This window comes from Narcine bancroftii, chromosome 7 (genome assembly GCF_036971445.1).
Source record: "Narcine bancroftii isolate sNarBan1 chromosome 7, sNarBan1.hap1, whole genome shotgun sequence".
NCBI classification, from domain to species: domain Eukaryota; kingdom Metazoa; phylum Chordata; class Chondrichthyes; order Torpediniformes; family Narcinidae; genus Narcine; species Narcine bancroftii.
The window spans coordinates 200,739,785-200,764,597 of NC_091475.1; the positions used below are offsets into that span (position 1 = coordinate 200,739,785).

The 24,813-nt window shown below is 40.5% G+C and overlaps 1 protein-coding gene across 3 annotated transcripts in view; it reads right to left on the minus strand.

The window, feature by feature from the left end:
• LOC138739606 (interleukin-13 receptor subunit alpha-2-like) overlaps window positions 1-24,813 on the minus strand; it is an 88,443-nt gene that overhangs the window by 10,821 nt on the left and 52,809 nt on the right. For all 3 annotated transcript variants that reach the window (XM_069891976.1, XM_069891975.1, XM_069891973.1), the window contains 6 exons: window positions 15,850-16,001; window positions 11,945-12,086; window positions 7,691-7,811; window positions 7,421-7,599; window positions 6,256-6,395; window positions 1,535-1,676 (listed from right to left, as the gene is read on the minus strand). In XM_069891976.1, the coding sequence (XP_069748077.1) occupies window positions 1,535-1,676; window positions 6,256-6,395; window positions 7,421-7,599; window positions 7,691-7,811; window positions 11,945-12,086; window positions 15,850-16,001 (876 nt within the window). The remainder of the gene's footprint in view (window positions 1-1,534; window positions 1,677-6,255; window positions 6,396-7,420; window positions 7,600-7,690; window positions 7,812-11,944; window positions 12,087-15,849; window positions 16,002-24,813) is intronic.

Consider the following 24,813-nt stretch of genomic DNA (forward strand, 5'->3'; position numbering starts at 1 on the left):
GGATCGACTTATATGTCTGGTATGTGATAAAACCATTCAAATGAGCCTGAAAATTGGGACCCAACTTCTCTGAAGGTCGACATATGCAGTACTTGCTGCAAGAAGGGTAGAGTACAATAAAAATAGGAGATGGACTGAAATAAAATAGAATGTGAATGTTCAAATAATCAATGCAAGAAATTGGATCATCTTCAGCCTGGCCAGAGGTTAAGAAGTAAAATCAAATGATATTTTTGATAGGGGACATATGAGAATTTCATGCTAAAAGTGTCAAATTGGTAGGGGGCCCTTAATAGACTCAAGCTGGTGTTAAGACCATTGCGACAGGTGAATTTGGTTGGGCAAAGCACAATGGTAATACAGTGCCAATGACCTGGGTTTGAATCCAGCCCTGTCTTGAAGGAGTTCTCCCCATGTCTGCTTGGATTTATTTCAGGTGCTCCAGTTAATTGGAGTATTTGGGTGGCATTGACTCATGGGCCAAAAGGTATGTCTACATTTTTTTTAAATTAAAAATCAGTTTGGCTTCATCTGGTACTTGATAGATCTTGGTGATAACTTTCAAATGATGTCTCAAACTGGTTCAATTTATTGTGTAGTCAAGAAGGGATGTACACAGCCACTGGACGTGATTACTGGGCCCACTGTGGCCATCTGGACTCAATACTGAATTCTCCAACTTTTGGGACACTCTCTCTCTTTCTATTTATACCAGAATGGGCCATTTCTGACTGTTGTAATTTTGGGTCAGTTTTTCCCTTTAAATTAGCATGGTCTTGACTTGTTGATTGATGACGTACATTGTGTGTCTAATTGCAACAATACGGCCTGTGATCTCTCCCCAGCGGAGTTGGTCCCTTGTTGTGTTCATGTGATTGTCTCCCTTTCCACTAATGGTGCCTGACCTGCTGAATGTTTTCAGTGCTTTGTTCCAGATTTCCAGCAATTGGAATTTTATTACTCGACTCCCACTCCTGATTACTGAGACCTCTTTGCTCTTTGATCTCCTTCAAAGCCATCGGCAGTGTTTCAGTCAACTGTGGCTGTTGGCCAGTGATCCAGCCCTTGTTAACCTCATGTCAAAAGCTGGTGGTGGAGATGATGATGTATTGAACAATTCTTTTAACATTTCAAGAAAATGACAGAAATGATGGGCTGAATGGTTCTCTGTTGTGCTTTGATTCCATTCTTTACTCTTTCTTAAAGGCTAGCCCATCCCTTTACCTCTTCTGCCAGGGCATTGATTCTTGGTCTTGCCTTTGAAGAGTCAACTTAAGAATAAGGACTCCTGAATCACTCTGCATATTGTTTTGGTTGGAATGAATTGGCTGCCTTTTCCTGCAGGGACGTTGGCAGCGAACACTGAGCCATGATCTCGTTTATTTTGTGTGGTTTCACTGGCATTCCATTTGAAACTAATCACTGGTCCCTTTGGAGGAAAGTGACACTGCTTCAAAGTCTTCTATGATTGTTACCAATGAAGGAAAGTTTGGGCCTGGCAGTAATGGTTGAAGCAAATGCTCAGAAGCCTTACCCAAAAATAATTCATTGCTCCAGTCACTCCAGTACATGGTCTCCTTGCAATACTTCAGCTTCATTCGGACTTTCACCGAGTAACGTTTCGATAAGTTGATATTCACAAGAACAAATTTGGTGTCAACTTTCACGTAGAAAAACTAAAGGAAAATGTCAACAAATTATTAGCATTATTTTGTGGCTGAATTGTACAAGGAGGCAAATAACAGTTAAGGTAAAGGTTTCATTATTGTTACATAATAACTACATTTAACTGTAGTCTACCGTAAGGCAGACAGAGAGTCATCACTTTGTCCAGCGCCCCTCACAGAAACCTACAGCATCTGGTATTCCTATGTTGTCTCCCCTAAAACACAAAGAAATGCTGGAGCGCAAGTCCTTCCCAGGTAAGATACAGAGACGGAGAAATACACAATATGATGCATTGTGATGTTGATATGATGTTCTTCCAACTTATGTAAACCTACTCCACATCAATCCAATCACCCCTCTTTCACACCTCATAACCTGATATATATATATATTTTTTTACATCTCATGTACCTATTTAAGAGTCTTTTAAATGTCCCTATTGTACCAGACTCTACTGCCATGCCAAGCAATGCATTCCAGGCATTGTAAAAAACGTATCTCAGACTTAACTTCTAAACTTTTCTCCGTTCGACTTAAAAAAAAGAGGTCCACTGGTATTGGCTACGGCTGCTCTGGGACAAAAATATCCATCTCTCACTTTGCCCTCATAATCTTAGATATTTACATTAAGTCACCTCTCATTCCATTTTATTTGCTCTTTTAAAAAAATTCAATCAACATGGAGTTACAAAACAAACAAAATCAAAGAAGCATCACAGATAAATACAATAAAATGCCAAATAGACAGGAATGATCAAATTCTGCACTACTGTTTATGAAAACAAAATTACACTCTGTGCTGTTCCAAAAAAGTAGAAAACAGGAAAAAAAAGAGAAAGACCCCCCCCTCCACAAAGAAAATGGAAAAAAGAAGGGGTAATTCTCCCATATGATGTAACAAAATCATCTGTTTTCCAAAAGCATTAGTTACATATAGATGAATCATCACGTGATTCATCCAGAGCTTACTTCCTCCCTTAAGGGATAAATGTCTTGGCCTGGACATGACTAGGGAGATTGGAGATCATGGTAATGGAGGGGGAAATCATCAAAGTTAACCCCCATATATCTTAAATATTTTTAAAAATACCTTGTAACAATTTCTGAGGTTGTAAGTAATCTTCTCCAGGGGAACACAACTATACATTTCTGACTTCCAACGGGTCAGACTCAGATGGGAATCAGATTTCCAAATAATGGCTATACATTTCCTGGCCACCGCTAAAGCATGTTTAACAATTTTCAGTGGATATTTCAACAGCCTCCCCAATGAAAATGATTCTGGCACCGGAGGTTATCAAATTCCGGTACTTTGTTCCAGAAGATTTCCCAAATCTTCCCTGAAGGATCTCACCTTACGGCATGACCAGGTCGAATGAAAAAGCCTCCCTATACCTTGACCATATTGAAAACATAAATTTGATCATTCAGATTTCAATTTCTTTAATTTTTGCAGAGTAAGGTACAGATGATTTTAAAAAATGATATTGCATCAACCTATACCTTACATTAATTGTATTGACACAGCCCAACAACACCAGAACACACAATTCATCAATTACATGCAGATGTATTATACAAAATGAGAATGCGAATGAGATGCAAGAAAAATGATAATTGGAAGGATTCATCTTTAGGTTATATTCTTGTACATCCGTGAGTCTATGAAGCTTTCAGTGGAGCCTGTATCAATGAGGCATTTAGTGAAATGTCCTTTTACCCTCACAGTCACTATGGAGTTGCAGAGCTTGTGAGGTCTGTCCTGATCTAGAACCATCGATAATTGTACTCCTGAGGCTCTGTACTCCTCACTCGAGTGGCCCCCACCATCCTGGGTTGCCCTGCATGGGTAAGATGGCGTCGAACTCGTGGTGCAACAAGATGGCCGCCCTCCTTCCCCCCTCTGATGATGATGGCGTCGAATTTGAATTTGGGTCATGGCAAGATGGCCACTGAGCATTTTTATGCCATCTTCTCACTGCCACTGCCACCCTCCTTTGGTGTGTAGCACAGCAAGTGTGCTCAGGCGAATTCAGAGCTTGGAATCAGATCCCGGAGCAGTGCAGGCCATGAGCTTCCCCAGGTTTCCTCTCATGTAGCAAAAACCCTCGCCTAATATCCTTTCTTGCCACAGCTGGAGCAAACTGAGTCTTTCGCAATGAGATTGGGGGTGCTAGCTCTTGTCGCAGAAACACAGGAGCACACCCTAGCACAGGAAGCGGCAGCTGTTAGGGCTGGGGTAGAGGGAGCAGCTGGTCCTTGGAAGGGGTCACCTGGGTGAGCGAGCTCGCTGGCTTTGAGGTCATCATTCTTGAGTTTGGCCAGTTCCAGCGACTTGGCCAGTTCAACAAGGCTAGCCAGGTCATTCTTACCCAACTCGCGCAGTCGCTGCCTCATGTACCTCAAGCGGACTCCCGTGACTAGAGTGTCCCGGATCTGTTCTTCCTCACGAGCACGACCCATAGCTGCTTCGTACCTGCACTTCTTGGCAAGCGTCTACAGATCCAGCAGGTAGTCATCAATGGTCGCTCTTGGCTGTTGGCAACATAGAGCGAGTTGATGCCTCACTAGGGCCTTGTTTGGTACTTCAGGTACCGACCCTTCAAAGCTTTGATGGCAACGTCACATGTAGAGCAGTCCTGATGACTGCACGCTATTTTGTTTTTACCCTCCAAATGAGTGCAGACCTCCTGAGTTTTTCAGTGTGGAAGACATCTCTGGTCACATTCAGGTAGGCCTGGAAGCAGTCTAGCCATTAAATGAACTCCTCAGCTGCGTCGGGGACAGAGGGTCTATCGGCAACAGACCAGGCTTGAGCAGCGCTTCCATCATTTAGGGAATAAGCTAATAAAATTGTAGCATGAATAAAAGCTCTCACGACTGGAGGGAGAACATATGCTTTTATTAGCTTATAACTGAGGGTAGGGTCTTACAGTGGTCTTCGGAAGGGCTCAGGGTTTAGGTGGGAAACCAGTGTTATATATGGGTAGATGGGGGTGGAACCAGCCATCAGTATAACACACCACCAGTGAATCTCAGTTCACTGCACAGAGATACTGAACATATGCAAATCTAAATTGACATAGTTTTGATTTATTACTAATTAAGGGAGCTAATGGGGAAGTTTTTGATTTAAAATGTTGTTTAACTTATCTGTCACAAAATACCTGCTTCTATGAGAAGGAATCTTCTTCTAACAAACTGACAGGTTGACTCTAGCATTCATACAGCTATGCAAAGAAACACAAATTACGCAATATAGGATTACAAGGAAAAGGAAGATCATCTAGGACCAAGCTAAAGTAGCATGACTACTCTGTTATGGGTTTCATTTGGGCACCTGATAGATGGGGGGGGGGGGGGGGAGTAACTATAGTTAAGTCAGTTAGCACTCTTTTGCTTTGTCCCCAATGGGCGTGTCCATGGTGGATGTGTCATTCATTTTGTGGCTGGAGATGTAGATGGATTCCATGGAAGGGAGATGTGCTCTGAGCTGCCCTCTCTACCTTCTGTAGCTTGTTCCAACCTTGAGCAAAGCAGCTCCCATACCACGCCGTGAGGAATCCAATAAGTACTCCATCAGGTAATGGTGCAGGATAATGGATCAATTCTAGACCAAGATCCAGAACTTTCTGCAGTAGTGGTGCTGACTCTCACGGTTGACTCCCATCTCTTTCTTTTCCATTCTTATTTCTCCTTTGGTTCATTGTGGAAAAGGCTGTGACTCATCTACTGAGTGCTGGGTCATTGGTGCTGTAATAATATCACATTAACCGCTAAGCTATATTATCATGGTTCATAACAGTATCATGAAATATTCTATAGAAAAGAACAGAAGTCAAAATAGATACTTGATAAGCCAGAGGTGAAGTGTTATTGAAGATACATGGGAAGGTGTCAGATCAGAACATAAGATATAGAAGCAGGAGGAGGCCATCCGGCTCCACCATTCAATGAGATCATATCTGATCTGATGATAGGCTTATCACCACCTACCTGCCTTTTCCCCATATCCCTTAATGCCCCTACTATGTGTAGATCTATCCAATCTTGTCTCCAATATATTTATTGAAGTAGCCTCGACTGCTTCAGTAGGCATCGAATTCCATGGATTCCTCACCCTCTGGGAGAAGCACTTCTTCTTCATTTCCATCTTAAATCTGTGACCTTGAATCTTGAGGCTACGTCCCCAAGTTCTAGTCTCCCCCACTAATGGAAATAACCTCTGTCTTAACGAAGCCTTTCATAATTTTATGTTTCCATATGATTCCCTCTCATTCTTCTAAATCCCAGTGAGTACAGTCCCAGACCACTAAATCTCTCCTCGTGGGTTAACTCCCTCATCTCTGGGATCAACTTGGTGAACCTCCCCCTCACCCCCCCCACCACCCCAGGTTTCCTGCCTCAAAATCCACTAATATCCTTCCTCAAGTAAGGAGACCAGAACTGCACACAGGATTCCAAACGCGTCCTCACGTGTACCTTGTACACTTTCAACAGAAATTCCCTGCTCCTCAACTCAATTCTTCATAGGCCTTGAAGGGGCTAAGTGGCCTTGCTCCCACATCATGAATTTTCATACTTTACCTCATGGTTATTTCCAGACAATTCCGTGAGTTGCAATTGATACTGAAAGCAATTATCATTAATAGTGTAGCCTGGAGGTTTTTCCCATTTCACTGTCAGATTTGGTAAGATCTCAAAATTCACTGGTGGATTGTATATCTCTGAAAATGAAGACAACAAAAAGAGACATTCCTAGTCACTTGAACATTGAATGCAATGAGCAACTCAAGTCTATTGCATCAAGATTCAAATGTGCTAGAGAAACTCAACAGCTCATGCAGCCTCAATAGGAAGTTAAGGGTAACTAATGTTTCAGACCTAGGCTATTTAACAGGTCCGAGCAAAAACAGGCAGGTACCTGAATAAAAAGGCGAGGGGACAAGGAGAGGAAAAAGGCACCAGGGGAGGAGAACAGACTTACAAGTAAGAGGCCATAGGTGGGAGTGAAGAGAAAAAAAGTTGAGGTGATTGGGAGAGAGGGTATCTCTCTAAATGGAGAGGGAAGGGAGGGGATAGAGAGCTGGAGGAAAAAGAGAGGGAGAGGGAAAGAAAGAAGCTCTAGGGAAGGGGGGGGGGGGTAGTTACCAGAAAAGCTAATGTCGTCTGGTTGGAGAGCACCCATTTGGAAAATAAGGTGTTGTTCTTCCGATTTGCAGTTAGCCTCAGTATGCCAGTGCATGGCAGACATGTCGGTGTGGCCAATGGTGTGTGGGAAAAGAAATGGTTGGCCATTGGGAGATCCTTGCTGTTTCCGCAGACAGAGCAAAGGTGCTCCACAAAATTATATCCCACTCCGTGTCCACTCGCACCGATGTAGAGGAGGCCACCTTGGGAGTACCAGGTGCAGTAAGTGACCCCTACAGGATTGATAAGTGAAGTATTGCTTTACTTGGAATTACTGTTTGGAGCTCCAAATAGTGATGAGGGAGGAGACGTTTTGTCCATGTGTAGCATTTCTTGTAGTCACAGGCTAGGTACGGAGAAGTGGAGGGGGTGGTGCAATTCAAGGGAAGGCATGAGTGGACGAGGAAGTCCCAGCAGAAGTGATCCTTTAGGAAAGCAGAGAGGGCAGGGGAGGGGAAGATGTGTCTGGAGGTGGGATCATACTGTAGGTGGTGGAAATTGTGGAGGACAACTACAGACTTTCTTCTTTAATTATATTGCATCAAAAAACACTTTGTCATACCAAATAACTGTGGATCAAAATCTGTATAATAAGGCATAATTGACAAAGAACTATTTGATCTGTTGATGCATATGAGGACATGCTCATCAAGTTCAATCCCATTTTCACCAACATGGCATTTTTGTCTTCCTTCAAAGTCTGTAAAGTAGTGAGGACATTCTGTGGTGATGTCTTCCTGCCTTAAATGGAAAGTGTTCAAAATTGATGTGAGAATTAATTGCCAAAATTTTGAGGTAATTAGAAAATTGTGAATTCGCATTGTACACTTACCTATAATACATTTTATATTGAATGCCCCTTGGGACTTTGATGCCATTCTGCCAGGTGCAATTCATGTATGAGTAATTGTACACAACACATGAAACGTTGGAAGCCAATGTTTCTGGATCACCTGTATCAATAATATACAAGTAAATTGATTAAACATATTGCATTATTTGTGTTCAATTGAAAATACAGCACAACTCCGATTTATTTGAAATCCTCAGCTGACCGAAATATTATTGGACCCAGAAGTAACATCTGTTCGGCTCTGGAAAACGTTTCGGATAATTGAGGATTTCAGAAACATCAGAAATCCTCATTTATCCAAAATATTTCAAAGCCAAAATGATGTCACCTCGCCTCCGAAAAATTTCAATTCGATGAGGATATCTTAAAATAAATGAAATCCTCAGTTATCCAATTCCGGAGCCAAACTGATGTCACGAGTTGAAAAAAATTAAAAGTTTACAAAATCTTATTTTGTTCAGGTTGCTTTTTTTGTGAGAATTAAATGTTATTTATTGCATAAAAAAGCCTTTCTTTGTTGTTTGTTGTTGTTTAAACACTGGTATAAAGTGATTCGCTGTTGCTACTAGGCTGTTTTTAAAAAATGACCAGTTATCCAAAAATATCATTTATCCAAAATAGGCCCAGTTCCAACCATTTCGGAAAATCGGCGTTGTACTGTAGTTTTAAATCGTATTATTTTTACTAAAATTAACATGCAACAAAAATGTGATTTTACTTCTACAGATGTCCCAATTAATTTATCCTGTACAGGAAGTGCCCTGATTAGTGGATGAAGTATTCACGAAGAGGGTGGTCCCTACAGAAGATGGAGAGATAAAGATGTGTCTGGAGGTGGGATCATATTGTTGTGGCAAAAATTGGGGAGGATGATATGTTGAATGCAGAGGCTGGGTAGGGTGGTAAGTGAGGACAAGGGGAATCCAGTCCTTGTTGCAACTTTGGGGGGGGGGCGGGTTTGGAGGGGGACAGGACAGATGCACGGGAAACAGAGGAGATGCGAGAGTGAAGTCCGAGTTTATGGTGACTTTGCATTTTGCTTATTTTTGGTGATCCACACAATATATTCCCACACAATCACATGACCCACTCACCTATTCCTATTCCGAACAGAAAAGAAATATCCAGTCTGTGGAAACAATTTCTCTCCCTGCATTTCATTATCATATCTATTGATTTTTTTTTTCCTGAAATGACTCTACTCTTTAAGGGACATGATTGTAATATCTGGCTTGTACATTCCCTCGAAAACCTTGATTCCTTCTGAAAGGGTAGAGCTCAGAATTGGCCACATTGGTTCAACTGAGGCCTCTCCATGATTTAGGAGAGCTCCAATGAAATAAAAGCTCAGCTGATAATCTGCATTGTAATTTTTTAAATTTAAATGTTTTAAATTTAGAACTACACGCCCAAGCCACCCAATTGCACCTAACTGACCTTCAACGTTGGAAGTTTTTGAAGAGTGGGATGAAACCGGAACACCTGAAGCAAAGCCCATGCAGGCATGGGGAGAACATACAAACTCCTAAGAGTCAGAGTGGGATTCGAACCCACGGTCGCTGGTGCTACAACCACATTGCGCTAACCGCTAGGGTAACCGTGCTGCCACTTTTCTATTGAAAGATCGTCCACTGCTCCACTTACATTCGACAGTCTCAGACAGAAGGCAGGGGGTTATATGGAATGAGCTGGCAGGGGAAGCTAAGGATGTGAGGAAAATTTCAATATAGACAGGTTAAGAGATGCAAACGCAGCAAGTTTGAGCTGCTGGAGGAACTCAGGGATCATGCAGTAGCCGTGGGTACAATTGGTAAGTCAACATCTTACATTGTGACCTTTAGCTAGAATAAAGTGGGAAGGGTAGATGACAATTTTCAATTTTCGATAACCCCCCACCCACTGTTCCACTATCTGGTTCCACTGTTTAGTTCCCTTTTTTAACCACCCCTCCCAGTGGTTTCTGTCTCTCCACATCTCCCATCTTCTATCCAATACCCTACCCCCTCTTTGTCCCTCTCCCAGTTTCTTTCATCCTTTGATGGAGTTGACAGCTCCCCTTCCTAATTTAGTCTTAATAAAGGCTCCCAGCCTGACCATTTCTACTCATGGATGATGCCGGACCTGCTGAGTCCCTCCAGGCACCATGATAGGAGAGGATTTGCGGAAACACTGGCAAATGGTCTAGCTTGAATGACTGACTTGGTCAGCATGGATGAAATAGGCCATAGGGCCTGTTAGCCTGCTGTATGCCTCTATGACACAGTTAGCGTAGCGGTTATCACAAAGCTGTTACAGTGCCAGCGATTGGGCCTGAGGTTCGAATCTCATGCAGTATGTAAGGAGTTTGTATGTTCTTCTTGTGTCTGCATGGGTTTTCCCCAAAGGCTCCGGTTTTCTCCCACCATTCAAAACATACCGAGGATTGTTGGTCAATCAGCCAGACTCACGCAAGAGACAACTTACAGCAGTAAATTAAATGGACCAATGCTTATTTTGTAAATTCTCCTCGTTCAATAGGTAAGGGATGAATTACAGATGTCTCGCTGAGTTTCCAAAGCTCACTGAGAGAACCAGCTCATCCTCTATGCAACACCACAGTTACAATACTCTGCTGAGCTGTAGCACCACAGCACATTAATGGACTGAGTTCTGAATAGAAAGCTATCCAGGCTTCTCAAATTTATTTATCATCCAATTGCACAAGCACAACCCGGTAAAACGGCGTTCTCTTGTCCTCGGTGCAAAACACGCAATACGCAAACATGACTTGAGGAACCCAGAAGGTCACCCAGTATCCATAGGGTGTAAAGGGTAACAAACATTTCGATCCTGGGCCCTTGAGCAGAGAACATGGATGCTGTGAAGATGGACGCTGGGTGACCTGCCTTGAAGATTCATTGAATGCATTTCAGTATAGTATATTGTCACCAATTATGAATCTGATGGTATGGGATAAACCTTCTCATAAATGTTTTGTGCCAAGTTAAGTTCAAGTTTATTGTCATCCGACTGCACAAGTAGAACGTGACAAAGCAGCATTCTTCGGTCCTTGGTGCAAAACATGCAGGTACACAACCAGGCAAATAATACATATGCAGGACACACATACATAAATAAAAATAAATAAATATAGTTTAGTTAATATTAGAGTCTCAAATGGTTAATGTGAGCATTTCTTTGCTTGTCCAGCGTTCTCACTGTCCATGGGTCGAAGCTGTTCCTCAGCCTGGTGAGGCTGGCTCTGATTCTCCTACTCTTCTTTCCAGGCGGAAGTAGCTGAAAGATGCTGACTTTCAACACCCTCTTAAGTCATTGATCCTAATAGATCACGTCAATATGGGGGAGGGAGATCCCAGTGCTTCTCTCTGCTACTGAAAAAGTCCTGTGGATTGACCTACGATCCACTTCTCCCGCGCAATCGAACCACACTGTGATCACCTGGCCAGGATGCACTCAATAGAGCTCCTATAGAAGGTTAACATGATGGTGGATGGTAGCCCTGCCCACTTCAGTCTTCTCAGGAAGAAAAATTGCTGTTGTGCCTTCCTGAGAAGTGAGGAGATATTGTGTGTCCAGGATAGATCACTTGTTAGGTGATCTCCAAGGAATTGGTGCTCTCCAATCTCTCCACTACTGAGTTATTAATGTGTAATGGAGAAGGGTCTTTTCTGGTCCTCCCAAAGTCCACGATGATCCCATTTGACATAACCATGTCGAGATTGAGTTTGTTATTCTTGCACCATTTCACCTCTTCTCTACAGTGCGACTCATCGTTGTTGCTGATGAGGCCAAACGACTGTTGTGTCATCTGCAAACTTGATGACACTGTTGGAAGTGGATCAGCCGATGCAGTCGTGTGTCGGTAGCATGAACAGGAGCAGGCCGAGCACACAGCCCTGAGGTGTGCCAGGCCTCAGCGTGATGGTGCACGATGTCCCGCTACCGACCCAGACAGACTGTGGCCTTTTCATTAAGGAGTCCAGAATCCAGTTACAGAGAAGAGTGTTGAGTTCCAGTGAGGACAAGGTTTTCCAACCCCCCCTGGGGAACGATCGTATGAAATGCTGAGCTGAACACATGAGGCTCGTTCTCCAGATATATTCTCCATAATCATTTATGTCTGAGAAAAGCTGAAAACATACGTGTGTACTTATGTATAAAACGAAAGCGTTCTTAGACAAATAGATATGCTTATTATTTATACAGACATATTCATATTCATACATATCATACCTGATGGTGGTTTCCTCATGACTGTCCAGTTGCTTTCTTTCATCTTGTTATTATCATAAAGGAGTATATTTTTAATTCGTATGTATAAACCCCTGTGCAATTCAAAAATGCCTTCATGCTCTGCTTCAGATAGTCTGACTTCCTGTGATAAATGACAGAACAATTAATGTTACGATCATTCAGCAAGCAAGTCTATTGAGCACTGATTGTAAAGTGCCATTTGCCCATTTTTCTTGCAAATAAGCCCAAAATGATGAAAGTACATCTTTTCCTTTCTTTGTGAAACATTTTTAATTGTTAATTTACAATAAAATGTTGAATAACGCAACTAGGAATTGTGCTACAAGATCAGATTTAAAAAATGATACAATAATGAGTGTACAAGCACACTCAACGCATTAAAACAGTACAGAACAAAAAAAAACAAAAAAAGAAAAAATAAATACATTCCAAAACTCCCTCCCCTCAGCAAGGTTGAAGATTGGCATTCATAAATCCAGGTGGCACAGTCTTACCCCCTTTTCTACTGGCACCCTGTCCCAGAAATTAACTGGGAATTTACTGGGACATGCTCCATTGGAAAAGGAACATTGTCCAAACGCCAGCATCAAATGACATCATTTCATGCTGGGGATTAACTGCCTCGACCCCTACTCATATCCCCGGCGTTTGCTGATGCCAGTGTGCTGATAAAACCAGTGGAAAAGGGACAGCAGATAGTCATCCATTTCCAGTTGAAGGTAGAACACACTGATCCCCGGGGATGAGTTGTGGTCAGCGTCCCAGTTACGGGTGGCACAGTGGAAATGGCACAAAGGGCTTCCTATCCCGGGAACACTGCACAGCCAATTAACTGGGATGCCAGGGGAAAAGGGGTTTTAGAGAGGGGACAACACAATGCCAAGATTCCAGTTTAAGACTAAATCTTAAGATTATAGTAGTATTCTAAGAATGGGTCATTGGAAATTTAATATTTGAGCTATTAACAACATATCTAATTTTTTTTCTAAGTTTAAACAAGAAAATATCCCTTCATCGTTGTAGGTGGAGTGTAGGTGGAGTATTATCTTTCCATTTAATCAAAATTTCACATCTGGCCATCAATGAAATAAAAGATTAAAAGCAGCATTAAAATGAAACTAGTAGAACATCATCTTTTTGTAATGTTCCAAAAAGAGCAATCAAATGGCAAGGCTCCAACTTTAAATTTAAAATTGCTGATTATGTTTGAACAACTTTCTTCCAAAATGTTTCTTCGCTAGGGCAGGTCCAAAACATATCAATTAAGGAACCATCACCTGTTTTACATTTATCACATCAGGGATTTATTTTTGAATAAAAATGAGACAATTTTAGTTTACACCAGTGGTTTTCAACCTTTTTCTTTCCACTCACATCCGATGACACAAGTCTTCTGTGATTAGTAAGGGATTGCTTAAGGTGGGAGGGAAGTTGAGAATCACTGCTCTTGACCCAATTTTTACTGAAATATTTTGCTAGACAAATTCTCCCTCCTTTGGAGTTATGAAATGTTGCACATAACGAGTCAATGAGGGATGATTAAAACAGTGGATTTCAGACTTTTTCTTTCCACCCACATACCACCTTAAGTACTCCCTTACTAACCACTGAGCACCTCATGGCATGGGGAGAACTTAAAGTGGTATGCGAGTGGGAGGAAAAAGGTTGAAAATCATTGATTTAGACATATGTGCTCTATGAACCACTTTAAACTGCAGCAGACAATGCTCTGCACAAAGATTGTCCAATCAGAGCTGGAAATGAAGAAAGATGGTGACTGTAAGGACTAAGAAGGGTATAAAATCATAGTGGTTAACCAATGGAACCAGAATTTTGGACAATTGAATCCAAAATTCGTGTTCAAATTAAACCATGTAAGTAAGGATTTTCAATTAATAAAAATGGCATTTTAGGCAGGACGGTGAGTGTGACACTGCTTCAACACCAGCATCTGGGGTTTACGTCTGGTGCTCTCTGTAAGGAGTTTGAATGTTCTCCCCCTGTCTGTGTGGGTTTCCTCTGGGTGCTCTGGTTTCCTCCCACTGTTCAAAACATACCGGAGTTGTAAGTCAATTGGGTGGTTCGGGCTTGTGGGCCCTAAGGGCCTGCTAATATTGCCCTTTATCTAAAAAAAATTGAATTTATTAAAATAATTGGCGTAGCGGTTGGCGCGACACCTTTACAACACCAGCAGCTGGGGGTGGTGTTCGAATCCCGCGCTGTCTGCAAGGCATTTGCAGTTCTCCCTGAGTCTGCTTGGGTTTTCCCTGGAGGCTCTGGTTTCCTGCCACCATCCAAAATTGGGCAGCATGGACATGTGGGCTGAAATGACTGTACGTCTAAAAACAAATACAAGAACTAGGAGCAGAAGTCGGCTGTCTGACTCATTGAGGCTTCTCTGCCATTCAGTAACATCAAGGATGATGTGGCTGGGGACAAAGCTCCACTTAACCCCCTCCCCCACTCCCCCCCCCCACTTTGCCCATTAGCCCATAAGGTTTTTGGCAAGTTGGCCTTCATTGGGTAGGATATTGCGTGCAACATGTGGGACCACGTGTACAAGTCATTGCGGAGATCACACTTAAGAATATTGCTTGCAGTTCTGGTCACCCGGCTACAGGAATGACATTGATAAATTGTAAGGGGTGAAATGGAGATTTACAAGGGTGTTGCCAGGAAGTGGGGGCTTGAGTTATAGGGAAAAGTTAGATAGGCTGTGGGGCATTAAAGGCTTAGGACCGATCTTAGAATTAAATTATGAGAGGCATGGGTACTATGAATGCTCAGGTTTGTAATTTTTCCCCCACAGGGTAGATGAGTCAAAACGTAGATGTGTTTAAGGTGTGAACAGTGGGATTAAAAAGGGAGCAGAGCAGACAATTTTTCACTTGGTGCACTGGCATCACTAGGGGGATGCAGACTGCACCAGGTGACACCAAAATGACTGTCTATAAGATTTATGTGCAATATTTCAGCAGAAATTTATTATTTACATCAAAATATCTCTGTGTGATAGTACAGTTTCTATCACCAATGTGTCTATGTACAGCTTGAAGTGTAGGATGACTGTGATTGGCTGAGAGTGTAGCCACACCAACTGGCAGGTCTTAAAGGACTGCTCCTTGCCAGACCAGGTCATTCTGGACTGGTCGACCTACTTGTGATAGGCTCCAGTCTTTTAGTTAATAAAAGCCTTGGTTTGGATCAACAAGTCTTTGGTTCTTTCAACACGCTCTGCACCCTGAAGTTAATTATAGCAACAAAAACATTTTTCGTCAGCCCAGTTTTCAAGGCAAAAACTCTATGCTACTTTTTGAACCTCCTAATGTGCTCTGGATAGAGCTGCTGCCCTCCCCCGACATACAAAGAACACACACCTCTTTCTTCTCCACTCTGTCCACCCATTTGCTCTCAAAAGGCCGAAGCCAAATACAAAGCCTGTGCTCACGAGAGGTTGGCCACCCCTACCATAGGGGCAATTTTCCCGAGATACATCCCCGGGTTGGGGGGGGGGAGTGGGTGAAGTTACTGCACTGGGTGACACCAACCCTAGAGATGCCATAGTTAGCATAGAGGGTGTCACGGTACGCATGGCAGTTAGTGCAACACTGTTACAGCGCCAGAGACTGGGAACGGGGCTCGAACCCAGCACTGACTGTAAGGACTTTGTACATTCTCCCCATGTCTGCCTGGGTTTCCTCTGGGTGCTCCGCTTTTCTCCTACCTTTCAAAATGTACCGGGGGTTGTAGGTCAATTGGGTGTAATTGCGTGGGTGGCAGGTACTCATGGCCCAAAAGGAGCTGTTACTGTGCTGTATGTCTAAATTAAAAATCTTAAATTATCTTTTAACATGACTAACACCAAGAATTGAAATTAAACTTACATTGCTCCAATTGTCTGAATCAAAGTATTGATACTCAAAGACATATTTAATATGATATTGTGGATCAAAGGGGAGGTTGTTCTTCCAAGAGAATTTCAGATCTCCAAGATGTTGCTCCACAATCCTGATGTTTGTTGGTGCATTTATATGACCTATTTAGAAATGAATAAATGACAAAAGGTTATTACAATACCCAAAACTACAAATGAGACAAACATATATGAGGAGACAATTATACAGTCCTGAACCTGTTCCTTCATTTTACACAACCCTTGTTGATCTAATCTCAGCCGTATTTTTTCTGATCACTTCCTCCAGTCTTTCTTGTGTCAATGTAATGCACTGTCACACTGAGATAATCCGTAAGACCTCGTCTTCCGTCTGGGCCCCCTCCAACCAGATGGTATTAATGTCGATTTCTACAGTTTCTCTTGAACCCCATCTTCTACCCCTGTCTCTTTTCCTTTTATTTTCTCTCTCTCTCACCCCTTTTCCCTCTTTCACCTTTCACAGAGCCAAAATTCCACCTTTCCTCTTAATTGCTTGGGACTCCTCCCCTCCCCCCGCCATTCTTCTCTCTTTTTCTCCCCAGTCCGGCCATGGATGCTGCAAGACCAGTTGAATTCCTCCAAAATTTCTGTTTCAACCAAGCCATGTTGAACCCTTAGGAGCGGGCTTGGAATCCAAGTTCAAGTTTCAGTTCATTGTCACATTATACTTGGTACTGTGAGATTACTTATTTTAATGAACAGTCCAGTAAGTCAAAACAATCATGTATACAGAAGTATGGAGCAAAAGAGAATGAGAACTGTGCAGTGTGCAGTGTTACATAAGAATATAAGAACATAAGAAATAGCCTGCTCTGCCATTCAATGTGATCATGGCTGATCCGATTTTAGGGTTATCTCCACGTACATGCCTTTTCCTATATTCCTTATTTCCTCTACTATGTAAAAATCTATTCAACCTTATCTTAAATATATTTAAACTGCTTCAATGGGCCGTGAATTCCACAGATTCGCCACACTCTCGGAAAAGCAATTCCTCCTCATCTCCGTCCGAAATTTACTATCTTTTCTTTATGAAAATTTTATTTTTCATTTGCTTCAATACGTACATACAAATTCTTCATCATATAACAAGACAATGTCATAAAAATAATACAAAATGATAGATTTGTTTTTCTTTTTATCCCCCTCCCCAAAAGAAAAAGAGAGAAAAAAAAACCTGAATTTATTTATCATTCACTATTCATATATTCCTAACATATTATTGAATCCTGTACATATTAATTGGGAGGAGTGGGTGTTATGGACGATGTGGATGGACTCTTACTGATGAAATCCATATATGGTCTCCAAATCATATAAAAATTCTCAGCTTGAGTCCTTAAATTATAAGTAATCTTTTCCAATGGTCTACAAGTTTGAATTTCCATATGCCATCTATCCAACCTTATAAAATTATCTAACTTCCATGTTACTGCCGTATATTTCCGAGCCACCGCTATTGCTACACTCAAAAATTGTTGTTGATATTTATCTAACTTCCATTTAGTATCAGTTTCATATAAATCACCAAGCAAAAATATTCTGGGATTTTTTGATACCTGTAACTTCATAATTTGTCCCAATAGTATATTCAAATCCTCCCAAAGTTTTCCCACTTTTTCACAAAACCAAATTGCATTTATAACCTGATATCAAACCATATTCTGCCAATCGTACATTTATTTCCTGTTTCTTTGTTACATCTGAAACATTTGTCTGAACAAGTTGAATTAAGTTCATGTAATTTGTATGGAGTGTAGTATAATTGGTGTAAAAAATTATATTGTACCATTTGATATTTAACAATAATTGCATTGGTTACACTCTCCTGGCATAATCTTCACAAGGCCTCATCACAAATTTGTATATTTGAATCTTTTACACATCTTTTTTTTTGACTTACATAGTTCCTTTTTCTGTACAGTGTATATTAGTAATAAATTTCTCAATAAATGTATATATTATTAAATACTCAAATGGGTTCTGTTCCAGAAGTCTTTTTTCTTTCTTTAAAATGATTTAAGCTGATAGTATGAAAAATAGTTTTATTTGATATATTGGATTTTTCTTTCATTTGTTCAAAAGTCAAGAAAAAAGAACCTAAGAAATAATCTTTTATCCTCTTTATCCCATGATTGTGCCAGATATCAAAGAAGGATTGACCATTCCCTCTGCCTCCACAGATGCTGCCTGACCTGCTGAGTTCCTCCAGCAGCTGACTTGTTCCAGATTCTATTCCCTTGTGCCTTTTATGGAGTTACTATTTTATCAATTAAAGTAAAAGAAATAAGTGGATTCTGCTTTAACATCAACTTAGCTATTTGGTTGTTCGTAATTCCTCTTTCTATATGAATTCTATTCCATATTTTGAATAAATGTTTTAAAATTGCTACTTTCAAAACTTCCTTGTTCCATTTATGCAAAAAATGTTCTGGATTAGTTTCTCCTTTGTTATTTATTTCAATCTGTACCCACACCATCTTCTTCCCAATTTGATAACAATAAGATAGAAATTTTAATTGAGCTACTTTATAATAATTTTTTTAAATTTTGGCAACCGTAATCTTCTTTGATAAAATATCCAAGTTAATTTTTCCAATCCTATCCTTGGCATTCTATTACGCCAAACAAATTTTCTTACACTTTTCTTTAATTCTTGAAAAAACTTTGTTGGTATAGGAATGGGTAATGATTGAAATAAATATTGCAACCTTGGAAAAATATTCATCTTTATACAATTTACCCTTTCTATTAAACTTATTGGTAAATCTTTCCATCTCTTGAAATCTTCATTAATTATTTTTTTTGTAATGGTAGATAATTCAATTTAAATAAATTATTTAAATTTCTTTCAATATTAATTCCTAAATATTTAATTGCTTCCTTTTCCCACTTAAACTTCATCACCTGCTTACTTAATGTATAGGCCCCATCATTCATAGGCATCACTTCACTCTTTCCTACATTGACTTTATAACCTGATATCAAACCATATTCTGCCAATCGTACATTTATTTTCTTCAATGTTATTTCTGGTTCTGTAAGATATAATATAACATCATCTGCAAACAAGCTAATTTTATGTTCTCAACCTTCTATCGTAAAGCCTTTAATCTCATGATCTCTTCTTATCACTTCTGCCAATGGTTCATTAGCCAATGCAAATAAAAATGGGGATAATGGGCATCCTTGTCTAGATGACCCTTCTAATGGAAAAGGTTTAGATATTTGCATATTCATGACCACCTTAGCTTCGGATTATTATACAAAGCTCTTATCCAATCTATAAAATCATTTGGAATTCTGAAAACATTCAATACTTTAAATAAAAAGTCTCATTCTAGTCTATCAAATGCTTTTTCTGTGTCTAAAGCCACTGCTACTGCTGGTATTTTTTTTCTTTCTGGGCTACATTTAATAGACATAAATTTAACTATATTGTCCACAGATCTTCTATATTTAATAAAGCCAGTCTGGTCCATATTTATTAATTTAGGTAAATATTTAGTTAATCTGTAAGCTAATAATTTGGATACAATTTTATAATCTGTATTTAATAATGATATCGGTCTATAAGAGGATGGTAATAAAGGATCTTTCCCTTTTTTTGGAATAACTGTTATTAATGCTGTTTTAAAAGATTCTGGTAAGTTGTTAGAGTCTCTCATTTGATCCAAAAAGCCCATAAAAGCAGGAATTAACAACTCCTTAAATTCTTTATAGAACTCCGGAGAGAAACCATCCTCTCCCGGAGCCTTATTATTTGGCAAAGGCGCCAAAATATTATATACTTCAACATCCATAAAGGAATTAGATAATTCCCTTTTTTCATTGACAATTAATTCAGGCAATGTAACTTGTGAAAGATGTTCATCTATTTTCCCTCACCCATTAAAGATTCGGACTGATACAATTGTTTATAAAAATTCCTAAAATCATCATTAATTTTCTTGCGTTTTATATGTAATTTGACCGGTTTCTCTTTTTGTAGCTATAATTCTTCTTGATAATTCCTCCGTTTTGATTTGCCGTGCTAAAACTTTATGGGGTCTATCCCCTAATTCATAATACTTCATCGTGTGTGCTTTCTACTTTATAAGATTGTGTTGTATTAAGTTTGAATTTTTTTGATTCCAATAATCTTAGTTTCTCTTCATTCTTATGAACATGCAATTCCTTTTCTAAATACAATATATCTTTGTCCAATTGATCTTTCATATATTCCTTCTTTATCTTAGATGTATAACTTATTATTTGTCCTTTTAAATAGGAGGAAAATTCATCCTAATGATAGGGAATATTCTTTTTATTCTTTTAGACACAAGACAAATTCATGTATTGGGTAGGACTTTTGTGAATTTATGAGACAACAGATAAAGTTTTTCTTGAAATTAATGAACGTTAAGTAGCAAATAAATTTATTATATGGGACTCTATGAAAGCCTATTTTACTACCTTGAATCATCAGTTTATGTCCCCTAGTTCTGGTCCCCACCAATGGAAATAACATTTATGTCTTTCATAATTTTATATATTTCTATCAGATTCCCCTCTCATTGTTCTAAATTCCAGCAAGTGCTGTCCCATATGACTCAATCTATCCTCATAGGCTAAACCGCTCATCTCTCCAATCATTCTGGTGACCTTCCTCTGCAGCCCTCCAAAACCAGTTCATACTTTCTCAAGCAAGGAGACCAGAACTGCATGCAGAACTCCAGATGTAGCCTCACCAGTACCTTCTATATTTGCAGCATAGCCTCCTTGCTCCTAAATCCAATCCCTCAGGAAAAGGATCACTTAGTACAGTGAAACCCCAATTTTTTGCACTCCGGTTTAATGCAAATTCGGATACAATGCATCGAGTCATGGGACTCAGGTGTTGGGCTCCTGGCAGGAGTGGGGACCTCAGTCTTCCAGCAAGAGGGAGGATGCTAGGGCTAATTTTACACCATTCAGATAGTCATCTGCCTTCTTGTTTTTGCCATCAAAGTGGATATCCACATTAAACTGCACCTGCCCACTCACCCAACCTGTCCAAGTCACCCAGCATTCTCCTAAAATCCTCCTCACATTACATACTCCCACCCAGTTTTGTGTTATCTGCAAATTTGCTAATGCCACTTTTAATCTCTTCATCTAAATCATTAATGTATAATGTAAATAGCTGTAGTTGCAGCATTGAGCCTTGCCCACTAGTCGCTTCCTGCCATTGTGAAAGGGACCTATTAATCTCTACTCTTTGTTTCCTATCTGCCATCCAATATTCTATCCATGTTGCATCAATGTAGTTGATCCATTCAGGTCACTGGAAATATGTACTCAGTGGCGACCCACTTACCAGCAAGCGAACTGGCTCCCAAAATGTTGGATGTGCTGCGGAAAACATGGGAAACTGACTTGCATCCAACACACGTTTTATCCGGGTCTGATGACATCACGGATGAATGTCACTTCCAGTCCATGTGACAGAAGCAGTGATGTGTATAAACCCAGCATGCAAGCATGGAGGTGTCACTCTTTCACTAGACTCCACAGTGTGTACACAAACTTCCCAGCATATACATCAACTCAACAACGTGTACAGCAATTCCTCAGTGTTTACATCGACATCTATGGTAGCTCAGTATAGAATATTTTGCTACACTCCCAAGAATTTGAAGGTATTTTAGTCCCTCCACTTCATCACAATTGATGCACACAACGGAGTGTACTGCACACGTCCCCCCACTCTCCAGATCCTGAATCTACGATCAGCTCCTTTAGATGTGTTAACAAAATCCAGAGGCTTTTGACTGAGTGACAAGAGATAGCAAAAAGAGCTTGAGGCAAAATTTAATTTCCAGGTCCTACATTTCTTTATCCACAGATTGTTCCCAGGGTCAGAATGAGACAAATATCAACCGTTGCTGGAAGATCATCCACCTGGCGAAAGAAGCAGTTTGCACAGCCCAAAACCTGTTGGTCTTCCAGTGTAAAAAGATGTGCTTCAGGGCTTCGGAGGGCAGAGGGAAGTGGTGAGGGGGAACATTAAATTTTGATACGGCCATTGCAAAGCTCCATGGGGAAGGGCCACAGTGCAGGATCGGACCACAACTGGTTGCTCAGGAGGATACAGCTCAAACATGAATGGCACTGTAATAAAATGTATAGATTTGATGGCACAGTTGATGTAAAGAAATATGTAGTTATTTTTCATTAATCAATTTTTTTTAGTAAAACCTTTTAACAAGTTTTTTTTTCTCCTGACTAAAACTCACAAGATCCTGTGTTCCTTCCTTGTATGAATATTTTCACATTTTCAAACCCGTGATTGATTTCATTCCAAATTAGTCCATTGGTCGAAAATCAAAAATAAAACCTTGCAGAGGCTGGAAATCTGAGATAAATTATAATGGAGAGTCTGAGACAGAAAATGTTAATTATGCAAAAAACAATGCTAGAGAAACTCAGCAGGTCAAATAGTGTCCTTCAGGAGAAAGTCAGGAGAACATGACCCAGTCCTCATCGAGGGCTCAGTAGTGGAGAGGGTCAAGAACTTCAAATTCCTGATTGTCAACATCTCTGACGATCTGTCCTGGAGCCTCCATGCTGATGCCATCACAAAGGAGGCTCTTCGCCAGAGGCTACACTTCGTGAGGTATGTCACTGAAAACTCTCAAACCTTCTACTGGTGTACCGTAGAGAACACTCTGGCTGCTTGCCTGGTATGGAGGCACCAACTCTCAGGACAAGAATAAATGTGAGAGCATTTTTAACTCATCTTGCGACATCACAGGCCTCAGTCTTCACTCCATTGAGGACATCTACAAGAGGCAGTGTCTCAAGAAAGCATCTTCTATCCTCAAGGACCCCCACACCCAGGCCATACCCTCTTCACTCTGCTAGCATTAGGGAAAAGGTACAGGAGCCCAAAGACGAACACTCAGTGGCACAAGGACAGCGCCTAACCCGCTCCCATCAGATTCCTGAATGATCAATGAACCAAAGACCCTGCCTTACTTTTCGAGCACTAGTATTTAAATTTTTTAAATTTATAGTAATGTTGTAAGATGGTTATAATTAGAATGTCTGCACTTTGACGCTGCCGCAAAACTCTGTCGTTACTCGTTCACGACAATAAATTTTGATTCTGATTCTGTAGAGACACAAAGTTGGAGAGACTCAGTAGGTCATACAGTGTCGTTTACAAAGCAAAGGTAAAGATATATAACCGACGTTTCAGGCCTGAGCCCTTCGTCAAGTTGCAGAAAAATATCGGTAGGCGTCTGAACAAAAGAGTAGTAAAAGGCACGGTCACAAAGGCAGGAGGTGATAGGTGGAGAAGGAAGGGAGGGAACAACAGTGACCAAGGGAAGGAGGGAAGGCTAGGTGAATAGAGAGGGAAGGGGAGGAGGGTGAGCTGGGAAGGGGAAGGGAGGGGAGGGTAAAGTGGAAGGGGGGAGGGAGAGCAGGTTAGCAGAAACCAGAGAAGTTGATGTTAATGCCATCTAACTGGGGAGTTGTACCCAGATGGAAAAACAGGTGTCATTCCTCCAATTTGTGAGTGATCTTGGTCGGATAGTATATAAGGACCATGGACAGACATGTGAGTGTGGGAGTGAGACACAGAAATGAAAGGGTTGAAAATTATGTTTTTCTCTTGATCTGCTGACTGTTTCTAGCATATTCTGTGTTAATTTCAAGACCTTTATTTATTTGGCTTTCTTTCCTTTGCAGACCAAGAAAAATAAATAGCCCTGACTTCTCATTTTGTTCACGGCAAACTGATCTGTTAATTCTCTGGTCAAAACCCCTCTTAGAGAGTTGTGGGTGCCTGGAAAGCTTTGCCAGGAGTGGTGAAGGAGGTTGGAACCATAGGGGCATTTAAGAGACACTTGGACAGGCACATAGATGATTATGAGGTAGGGAGAGTTTAGATTTTTTGGGAGTAGGTCTATATAAGTTGGCACAATATTGTGAACTGAAGGGCCTGTACTGTGCTGTAATGCTCTATGTTCCTGGAGTTTGATGATCTAAAAAGCCTTCATGTCTCTTTTTATTTCTTAAATTTGACATACAGCACAGTAACAGGCCATTCTGTGCTGACCAATTTACATTCAATTAACCTAAAACCCCTGTGACATTTTGAACAGCGGAAGGAAATCAAAGCCCCAGGGGAAAACTCACACAGACATGGGGAGAATGCACAAATTCCTTACAGACAGCATGGGATTCGAACCCCCAGCCCGGTGATCACTGGCGCTTTACCGCTATATCAACCATGCTTCAGTCCATTCCAACCAAGAGAACAAATTTTCTTCTGATGTCATCATGTTTCTTGAGGAAACTGACTCATTCTAATCACTGCCATTCTTTGTAGTATTCGTGTTTCTTCACTGGAATATAGAGAGAATTAAATATCCTGATAAAGCCCCATCAAGATGTGACACAATTTCAACATCAGATAAAATGAGCTAATGCTCCAAGCTAAAGACCCGTTTGATTACCAATGGAATTCAAGTCCTTTAGGTTGAAAATTGGAAAAAACTCCTGCAGAAGCTGAAAATTTGAAATAAATCCTAACAAAGGATCTCAAACCAGAAATGTTTTATTTCAGATTTTCCAATTCTTGTAATTCTTTTTGAAAATGAAAGGAATAATTTAATTGGCCACTTTTCAACCTGTGAATGTAAACTAACTACAGTTAATTCTGAGGATAAAATATTTGATATTTGGTTCAAAGATGAAGATCATTTCTTTCCTGAAAGGGTCAAAGAGCTTTGGAATTCATCTGTTTAAAATGAACTATATTTTTGGTTAATAAATGCATCGGGACATATGGTTATTGTTTTAAAAAGTTTTCCTTTCATTATTTACAACACTGTAGAAGCTGATTCCCGTCATTGAGGCTCATTCCACCAAATGCGCTTACAAC